Here is an 11,026-nt window from a genome sequence, read left to right as displayed (position 1 = left end):
CTGAGATCCTGCTCCCCGCTTTGAAGGGAAGTTTCCATGCTAATTAAGTGCTGCTGCACTTGGTTATCCCCTGCTGGAGGCAGCTGTGTGCATGGAGCCCAAAGCCTGGCCGCTTGGGGCCATCAGCCCAACCCTTTCAGTTATAATATTGGGCAGTGGGCTCACTCCACTTGCTGCCTAGGCCTTTTGACGCTCCCACCCAAAAATGACGACATGGCTAGTGAGGCTGACAGTCTTGTTGTAATTGGGAGAAAACAGGCTGCAGCACATTTGGCAGATTGAGAGTCACCTGCAGCCAAAGTTGGGGTTATGCAGGCAGCCGAGGGGCTCAGGGCCCCCTGCCTCACATGGTGAAGAGAGGAAGAAGAGGTCAAATTCTAATCCAGATGGGAAAGTTGGTCCCTGGGCCAGTTTCACTTCCTTTCCTCACTCTCAGGAAGGTGAGGAAGGACATCACCTCCCCTTGCTGCCAAAGTTTCTTTTGCGACAGGCTGGGGAGGGTTTATAAAAATCTCCTAGTGGAGACAACCTGCGTGATGAGCCCCCAGTTGGCCTCTGCTCCCTTCCAGCCACTTCACAGCAGAGTCCAAATCCAGAACCGTGTGTGTTTCATGGGCTGGAGGATGGGGAGGGGAGGACAGCGTGGCCAGAGGAAAGGAGTGGGGGACTGGGGGCAGTGGCCATTCTTAGCAGTTCGAAGGAAGCAGGGCCTTTCTCCCAAGCATCCTGCACAGGCTCAGTGGCAGCTCTGGCCACCTGCCCTCCCAGGAGGGTTCCAAACCCCCATGGAGTGCCTCAGAGTGGAGAGGGTTCAGGCAAGGAAGACCACAAAGATGATGAAGAACACAATGAGGATGAGGAAGATTTTGACCATAAGCCACCGGTTGGAGGTGACCGACTGGAAGTACTTGAGGATCTCTGAGTGGGCGGCCTCAACATCCAGCTGGGCTCCCAGCACGTTCTCGTCGATCCTGGGGATAGGGCCGGGAGGAGGGGAAAGAGAATGACACTGGATTAAAAAGAATGCTGTTGAAGTGTATTTTCTGCATGTTTATATATTTGTATTGATATACAGAAAAAGCTCTGGAAGGGTAATATAAACAAGTCTTGGCTGTGGTTTGAAAATCAACTCTGCAACTTATTAGCTTATGACCCCTAAGCCAGTCATTTAACCTCAAGTCTCATTTTCCTCAACTGCAAAGGAAGGAAAAATGAGGATAACACAAACCGTAAGTTTGTTGTCAATCTTAAATGAGTTATATAAAGTGCCCAACCCATACTAAGAGGATCCAAAATGTTATATTTTTTTGCTCATTGGTATTTATTGATTTTTGTCTAATAAACAGTATTGCATTTGTAAAAAGGGGGAAAAGTTCACAGACCATTATGGTAAGGAAACCCTGGTTCTGAGTGAGAAAGGAAGAAAAACTTGATGATGTGGAAAGAAAGTCAAGGGATAAGAAAAGCCCTATATTAGGAGAACATGTCTCTCAGGATATAGAGAAGTTCTCAGAAGAATGGCAATCTCCTGAGACACTGCTGAGGAAAATCAAACATATCCCAGCTAATCTGAATATGCAGAGTCCTAAAAACCAAATATAAACCCTGGTCTTTGCAAAGGGATTCGCTGGGAGCAGGCACCTGTGGGAGCTGTGAGGTCAGAAAAGTTGGTGGAGCCTGGTAATCAAATAGGAAGTGAGAGGAAAGGCTGGGCCAGTGGCTGCAAGTCCAAGGTCCTGGTAAGGTGGTCATGAGGACGGCGAGCTAATCTCTGTCCAAATACAGGAGCCTGGATTGTACACGGCTCCCTGTTTATGTCAGGGAGGCTAAAGTTATCAGGTTTCCTAGCTTTTGGCTATAACTGCATTTCTCAGTGTGGATGCGTTTGTCATCTCATACCCAATTAAGCTCATTCATATCGGCAATTATAATGGCTTTGCTTAACAAAAGTGGAAAAACAATGAATGCAATCTGGCATCTAAAAGATTTTAAATGGGAGTCTGTGAATGAAATCTAATACAAGGAAAGAAATTACTATTATTCTATAGTAATTTTAAGACAGAAAACTTCTTTAAGGAAGAATGTCAGCTAATAAATGTAGAAGGAATGAGCAAATTAGAAAATTACCATTTTGCAACACACACTCTCACAAACGAATCAGGCAAGGACCATCAGGGGGCTAAGGAACTGGAAATTCACAGGGACACAAAGCATCACTCCACAGATGACTCAGTCTGATGGTCACCCCCTTGAACAAGTGGCCAAACTTGGTATCACCAATAAAAGATATAACCTCGGGCTTCCCAAATACATGGAACTTAAATTTAATCATAGGGAAAACAGGGGACAAATAAACATGGAGGACCTCGTACAAGAGACGCTGGCCTCTTCAAAAAAATGTAAGTATCACACACACACAAAAAACAAAAGGCAGACTAAAGAGACACAACAATCAAATGAAATGTATGAATGTTGCCTGAATCTTAAATTGAAGGAAAAAAGCTAAAAGCTTTTTTTTTTAGACCAGTTGGGGAAATTTGAGTATGGACTGAGTGCTGGCCTGTGCTGGAGAATCGTTCATGTTCTTAGGCTCGATAACGGTCCTGTGGCTGCTCAGGAGAAGACCTATGTTTGGCAGATGCTTGCTGAAGTATCTGGGGATAAAATGTCATGATGTTTGCACCTACTTTTAAATGATTCAGAAAAAAAAAAAAGGTGAGAGGAAGCAAATGTGATAAAATGTCAACCGTTGGTGAATCCAGGTGAAAGGAATATAGGTGTTCCTTATGCTATCCTCCCAACTTTTCTATAGTTTGAAAAATTTTAATTTACAAGTTGGAGGGAAAAGGAAAATGACTAACACTACATCAGCAGTTTTTCTACCTTAGAAAAACATAAGAATCGCCTGTTGAGCGTCTCAAAAACGCAGATTCAGGCTTCCCTGGTGGCGCAGTGGTTGAGAGTCCGCCTGCCGATGCAGGGCACACGGGTTCGTGCCCCGGTCCGGGAAGATCCCACATGCCGCGGAGCGGCTGGGCCCGTGAGCCATGGCCGCTGAGCCTGCGCGTCCGGAGCCTGTGCTCCGCAACGGGAGAGGCCACAACGGTGAGAGGCCCGCATACCGCAAATCAAAAACAAAAACAAAAACGCAGATTCTTTTTCTTTTTTTTTTTTCTGCCAAGCCAAGTGACTTGTGGGATCTTAATTCCCCGACCAGGGATCGAACCTGAGCCCACAGCAGTGAAAGTGTGAAGTCCTAACCACGGGACCGCCAGGGAATTCCCTGGCGGTCCCGTGGTTAAGACTTAGCATTTTCACTGCTGTGAGCCGGGGTTTGACCCCTGGTTGGGGAACTAAGATCCCACATGCCACAAGGAGTGGGCAGAAGAAAAAAAAGCAAATTCTTAGGTCTCACATTCAGAGATTCTAGGATGGGCCCAGGAAACTACATACTGAGAACTTTGGACTAAATCAGTGGTTTCTCACGAGGGTGCTCAAATCCAGATCCACTGGCATTTGCAGGAAGCAAACACAAGAATATCTGGGTCTATTTTAAAAACATCATCCTTTCAAATTTTCAGTTTCTTTTTCATATCATTGCACACAAGTTTTCTCTCCTTTGTTATTTCCCTTTTATGTTTCAATCTACTGCCAGATTGCTTCTGAGCCACTCAACTGAAATTGCTGGCACTGACCCAACTAATCCAAGCCCCCTGATCAAGTAATGCTTGAGGATTCACACTTCCTTTCTCAGGGGCACCAAGAAATAACGACCCCTTTCTCCCTAAAATTCTTTCCACCTCAGCTTCACATCTCTTTGCTTTTTTCTCTCATCTCCCTAAAACTTCCTCCTCAGTCTCTTGGACAGATTCTTCCCTTCACCACATATGCCTGGAATCCATGGGGAGCTGTCCTGTCCTTATTCTCACTTTACCCATTGTCCCTGGGTAGTCTCATCTACCTCCATGGTTTCACCCAGAAGCTGCTGACTCCCAAGTCCTTATCTCTAGCTTAGCCCTCTCTTCTGAGCATTAAGACCATGCATCTCATGCCTCTCAGCTGTCCCAGAACAAACCTCATTCTCCTCACCCAGCACCAGTCTGCGGCCTCTTGCGTTCTCTCCCTATCCCCAGATCCAGGAGGACTAGCTCACAGGAGCAGCGACAAATGTTTGCTAAACCAATGAACAAACGAGTACTAACACCGAAAAATACTTATGACACTTTTTCAAGGAAGACTAGAATGTAAAGTTGTATACATACTATAACTTTTTTTTTTTTTAAATAAAAGGCTTTCAGTTTTGTTGGCATGCGGGATTTTAGTTCCCTGTCCAGGGACGGAACCCATGCCCCCTGCAGTGGAAGTGCGGAGTCCTAACCACTGGACCGCCAGGGAATTCCCTAACTCTATTTAAAACACATATGCAGGGGCTTCCCTGGTGGCACAGTGGTTAAGAATACACCTGCCAATGCAGGGGGCACGGGTTCGAGCCCTGGTCCGGGAAGATCCCATATGCTGTGGAGCAACTAAGCCCATGCGCCACAACTGCTGAGCCTGTGCTCTAGAGCCTGCGAGCCACAACTACTGAGCCCGTGAGCCACAACTGCTGAGCCTGTGCACCTAGAGCCCATGTTCCGCAGCAAGAGAAGCCACCGCGATGAGAAGCCTGCACACCACAACGAAGAGTAGCCACCGCTTGCCGCAACTAGAGAAAGCCCGCATGCAGCAACAAAGACCCAATGCAGCCAAAAAAATTAATAATAATAAATTCTTAAAAAAACACACATATGCATTGGGGAAAGAACACAAAGCTTTTATTGATACAAATCTGTTTCTTTGAATCTATAATATTCTAATATTCAAAATACACTGTAGGGCTTCCCTGGTGGCGCAGTGGTTAAGACCCCGCCTGCCAATACAGGGGACACGGGCTCGAGCCCTGGTCCGGGAAGATCCCACATGCCGCGGAGCAACTAAGCCCATGCGCCACAACTACTGAGCCTGCGCTCTAGACCCCACAAGCCACAACCACTGAGCTCACATGCCACAGCTACTACAGCTACTACATGCCACGCACCTACAGCTCCACAACAAGAGAAGCCACCACAATAAGAAGCCCACGCACCGCAACGAAGAGTAGCCCCCGAGTAGCCCCTGCTCGCAGAAACTAGAGCGCACACAGCAACAAAGACCCAATGCAACCAAAAAACAAAAACATTGTAGCCTGAAGAGCTCCAGTGTTTATGGCCTAACTCAGCAATTCAACTGAATTCCCTAGGTCTCAGTTGAACCAGGTAAGAATCAGTCAATTCTCCTGGTTCTAGGATCAAGACTGCTGTCTTCACAGTGCCTTTAAATTGCCCGATTAAATATGTGAGGCTGCTTAATGCACTGGCGTTGGGAAACCTGCTTTATACAAATGCAGGTGTTCACGCAGTTTCACTTGATCAACAACCAGGAGTACAAGCACTCTGCTTGCTAGGTGCTGTGGGGAATAAAGAACATCCAGGCCTGGACATTGCCCGAAGGCATCAGAGCAAGTGGGCGGCAATGTGTGAACCTGCGGATTCCTCAGAACTCCCACACCTCCTCTCCTTGATTCTCTCCACTAATGGCCTTTCTTCTTACCGAACTGAGAACATGGAAGTAGTTTGAAGAATTGGGCAAGGTAAAAAAACCAGGTTCCTGGCCTCATACTTGGAGATTCTGATTCCACAGATGTGAGTGCAGTAGACTGCCAGGAACCTTCATTTTTTTTTTTTTCCAGGAGAAAATATATTTTTAAATTAGGTATAGCTGATTTAAGATACTATAGTAATTTCAGGTATAGAACATGGTGACTCAAAATTTTTTGTTTGTTTTTTTGTGGTTTTTTTTGCAGTACGTGGGCCTCTCACTGTTGTGGCCTCTCCCGTTGCGGAGCACAGGCTCCAGACACACAGGCTCAGCGGCCATGGCTCACGGGCCCAGCCACTCCGCGGCATGTGGGATCCTCCCGGACCGGGGCACGAACCTGTGTCCCCTGCATCGGCAGGCGGACGCTCAGCCACTGCGCCACCAGGGAAACCCTCAAAATTTTTACAGATTATACTCCATTTAAAGTTATTATAAAATGTTGGCTATATTCCCTGTGCTGTAGAATATTTACATTCTTGTAGCTTATTTTATATACAGTTTTTATCTCTTAAACCCCTCCCCTATCTTGCCCCTCTCCCTTCCCTCTCCCCATCAGTAACCACTAGTTTGTTCTCTATATCTGTGAATTTGTTTCTGTTTTGTTACATTCATTCATTTTTTTCTTTCCATTTTTTTAATTGACGTATTGTTGATTTACAATATTATGTTTTAGATGTACAACAGTGATTCACAATTTTTAAAAGTTATACTCCAATTAGTTATAAACTATTGGCTATATTGTCTGAACTCTACAATGTATCCTGGTAGCTTGTTTTATACACAGTAGTCTGTACCTCTTAATCCCCCACCCGCATGTTGCCCCTCCCCCTTCACTCTCCCCACTGGTAACCACTAGTTTGTTCTTTATATCTGAGTCTGTCTCTTTTTTGTCATATTCAGTAGTTTGTCTTATTTTTTAGATTCCACATAAGTGATATTATACACTATTTGTCTTTGACTTATTTCACTAAGCATAATACACTCCAAGCCTATTCATTGTTGCAAGAGTTGCTGCAAATGGCAAGAGTTCATTCTTTTTATGGCTGAGCAGTATTCTGTTGTATACATATACTACATCTTCCTTATCCATTCACCTGTTGATGGACACCTAGGATGTTTCCATAACTTGGCTATTCTAAATAGTGGTGCTGTGAACACTGGGGTGAATGTACCTTTTCAAATTAGTGTTTTCCATTTTCTTTGGATATATACCCAGGAGTGGAGTGGAACTGCTGGACCATATGGTCGTTCTAATATTTTTACTTTTTTGAGGAAACTCCATACTGTTTCCCACAGTGGCTGCACCAATTTACATTCCCACCAACAGTGCACAAGGGTTCCCTTTTCTCCATATCCTTACCACCATTTGTTATTTGTGGTCTTTTTGATGATAGCCAGTATGACAGGTGTGAGATGCTATCTTATTGTGGTTTTGACTTGCATGTCTCTAATGATTAACAATGTTGAGCATCTTTTCATGTGCCTGTTGGCCATCTGTATGTCTTCATTGGAAAAATGTCTATTCAGGTCTTCTGCCTTTTTTTTTTTTTTGGCCGTGCTGTTCGGCTTACAGGATCCCGGTTCCCTGACCAGGGATCAAACCTGTGCCTCCTGAATTGGGAGCACAGAGTCTTAACCACTGGACCTCCAGGGAAGTCCCTCTACTCATTTTTTGATCGGATTTTTTGATGTTGAGTTGTATGAGCTGTTTATACATTTTGTAAATTAACCCATCAGTCATATCATTTGCAAATATCTTCTATTTTGGTAAGCTATCTTTTTGTTTTGTCGATGGTTTCCTTTGCTGTGCAAAACCTTGATTTGGTCCCATTTGTTTATTTTTGGTTTTGTTTCCTTTGCTTTAGGAGATGGATGCAAAAAATATTGCTATGATTTATGTCAAAGAGTGTTCTGCCTCTGTTTTCTTCTAGGAATTTTATGGTTTCTGGTCTCACATTTAGGGTCTTTAATCCACTTTGAGTTTACTTTTTGTTTTTTTTGATGCACCGTGTGGCTTGTGGGATCTTAGTTCCCTGACCCAGGCCCCTGGCGGTGGAGGCACAGAGTCCTAACCACTGGACTGCCAGGGAATTCCCACACTTTGAGTTTACTTTTGTATATGGTGCGGGAAAATGCTCCAATTTCATTCTTTTACATGTAACTGTCTGGTTTTCCCAGCACCACTTACTGAAGAGACTGTCTCTTCCCCACTGTATATTGATGCTTCCTGTGTCATAGATTAATTGACCATAAGTGTGTGGGTTTATTTCTGGGCTTTCTATTCTGTTTCATTGATGCGTCTGTTTCTGTTTCAGTACCATAGTGTTTTGATTACTGTAGCTTTGGTACAGTCTGAAGACAGGGAGCATGACAACTCAAGCTCTGTTCTTCTTTCTCAAAATTGTTTTGGATATTGCAAGTCTTTTGTGTCTCCACAAAAGACTAAATGCCATTACTTCACAGGTGAATTCTATCAAACATTTAGAGAAGAGCTAAAACCCATCCTTCTCAAACTCATCCAAAAAACTGCAGAGGAAGGAACACTCCCAAACTCATTCTATGAGGCCACCATCACCCTGATACCAAAACCAGACAAAGATACTACAAAAAAAGAAAATTACAGACCAATAACACTGATGAACATAGATGCAAAAATCCTCAACAAAATACTAGCAAACAGAATCCAACAACACATTAAAAGGATCATACACCATGATCAAGTGGGGTTTATCCCAGGGATGCAAGGATTCTTCAATACACGCAAATCAATCAATGTGATACACCATATTAACAAACTGAAGAAAAAAACCCATATGATCATCTCAATAGATGCAGAAAAAGCTTCTGACAAAATTCAACACCCATTGATGATAAAAACTCTCCAGAAAGTGGGCATAGAGGGAACCTACCTCAACATAATAAAGGCCATATACAACAAACCCACAGCAAACATCATTCTCAATGGTGAAAAACTGAAAGCATTTCCTCTAAGATCAGGAACAAGACAAGGATGTCCACTCTCACCACTATTATTCAACAGTTTTGGAAGTCCTAGCCATGGCAATCAGAGAAGAAAAAGAAATAAAAGGAATACAAATTGGAAAAGAAGTAAAAACTGTCACTGTTTGCAGATGACATGATACTATACATAGAGAATCCTAAAGATGCTACCAGAAAACTACTAGAGCTAATCAATGAATTTAGTAAGGTTTCAGGATACGAAATTAATGCACAGAAATCTCTTGCATTCCTATACACTAATGATGAAAAATCTGAAACAGAAATTAAGGAAACACTCCCATTTACCATTGCAACAAAAAGAATAAAATACCTAGGAATAAACCTACCTACGGAGACAAAAGACCTATAGACAGAAAACTGTAAGACACTGATGAAAGAAATTAAAGATGATACCAACAGATCGAGAGATAATACCATGTTCTTGGATTGGAAGAATCAATATTGTGAAAATGACTATACTACCCAAAGCAACCTACAGATTCAGTGCAATCCCTATCAAATTACCAATGGCACTTTTTATGGAACTAGAACAAAAAATCTTAAAATTTGTATGGAGACACAAAAGACCCCGAATAGCCAAAGCAGTCTTGAGGGAAAAAAACGGAGCTGGAGGAATCAGACTCCCTGACTTCAGACTATACTACAAAGCTACAGTAATCAAGACAATATGGTACTGACACAAAAACAGAAACACAGATCAATGGCACAAGACAGAAAGCTCAGAGATAAACCCATGCACCTATGGTCAACTAATCTATGACAAAGGAGGCACAGATATAAAATGGAGAAAAGACAATCTCTTCAATAAGTGGTGCTGCGAAAACTGGACAGCTACATATAAAAGAATGAAATTAGAACGCTCCCTAACACCATACACAAAAATAAACTCAAAATGGATTAGAGACCTAAATGTAAAACCGGACACTATAAAACTCTTAGAGGAAAACATAGGAAGAACACTCTTTGATATAAATCACAGCAAGGTCTTTTTTGATCCACCTCCTAGAGTAATGGAAATAAAAACAAAAATAAACAAATGGGACCTAATGAAATTTCAAAGCTTTTGCACAGCAAAGGAAACCATAAACAAGACGAAAAAAGAACACTCAGAATGGGAGAAAATATTTGCAAACGAATCAATGGACAAAGGATTAATCTCCAAAATGTATAAACAGCTCATGCAGCTCAACATTAAAAAAACAAACAACCCAATCAAAAAATGGGCAGAAAACCTAAATAGACATTTCTCCAAAGAAGACATACAGATGGCCAAGAAGCACATGAAAAGCTGCTCAACATCACTAATTATTAGAGAAATGCAAATCAAAACTACAATGAGGTATCACCTCACACCAGTTAGAATGGGCATCATCAGAATATCTACAAACAACAAATGCTGGAGAGGGTGTGGAGTAAAGGGAACCCTCTTGCACTGTTGGTGGGAATGTAAATTGATACAGCCACTATGGAGAACAGTATGGAGGTTCATTAAAAAACTAAAATTAGAATTACCATATGATCCAGCAATCCCACTACTGGGCCTATACCCAGAGAAAACCATAATTCAAAAAGACACACGCACCCCAATGTTCATTGAAGCACTATTTACAATAGCCAGGTCATGGAAGCAACCTAAATGCCCACCGACAGACAAACGGATAAAGATGTGGTACATATATACAATGGAATATTACTCAGCCATAAAAAGGAACGAAATTGGGTCTTTTGTTGAGACGTGGATGGATCTAGAGACTGTCATACAGAGTGAAGTCACAAAGAGAAAAACAAATATTGTATATTAACGTGTGTATGTGGAACCTAGAAAAATGGTACAGACGAACCAGTTTGCAGGGCAGAAATTGAGACAGATGTAGAGAACAAACCTATGGACACCAAGGGGGGCAAAACGGTGGCGGGGTGGGGGCATGGTGTGATGAATTGGGAGATTGGGATTGACATGTGTACACTGATGTGTATAAAACTGATGACTAATAAGAACATGCTGTATAAAAAAATAAATAAAATTTAAAAAAAAAGACTACATGCCATTAGTTTTTGATAGGGATTGCACTGAATCTGTAGATTGCCTTGGGTAGTATGGTCATTTTAATAATATTAATTCTTCCAATCCAAGAACATGGAATATTGTTCCATCTGTTTGTGTCCTCTTCAATTTCTTTCATCAGTGTTTTATAGTTTTCCAAGTACAGGTCTTTTACTGCCTTAGATTTATTCCTTTTCTTTTTGATGCGATTGTAAATGAGTTTCCTTTATTTCTCTTTCTGATAGTTTGTTGTTGGTGTATAGAAATTAAACAGATTTCTGTGTA

The 11,026-nt window shown here is 42.4% G+C and overlaps 1 protein-coding gene across 2 annotated transcripts in view; it reads right to left on the bottom strand.

Annotated features, from left to right (window-relative positions):
- Window positions 1-799: 799 nt before the first annotated feature.
- The window catches only part of STX5 (syntaxin 5), a 28,215-nt gene continuing 17,988 nt past the window's right edge, over window positions 800-11,026 (bottom strand). For both annotated transcript variants that reach the window (XM_079929416.1, XM_079929417.1), the window contains exon 11: window positions 800-971. In XM_079929416.1, coding sequence (XP_079785542.1) covers window positions 812-971 — 160 coding nt within the window. In that variant the 3' untranslated portion in view covers window positions 800-811. The remainder of the gene's footprint in view (window positions 972-11,026) is intronic.

This window comes from Stenella coeruleoalba (assembly GCF_951394435.1).
Source record: "Stenella coeruleoalba genome assembly, chromosome: 8".
Taxonomy (NCBI): Eukaryota; Metazoa; Chordata; class Mammalia; order Artiodactyla; family Delphinidae; genus Stenella; species Stenella coeruleoalba.
Note: the sequence above shows the minus strand (reverse complement) of the source record. Positions and strands in the feature narration are given on the sequence as shown.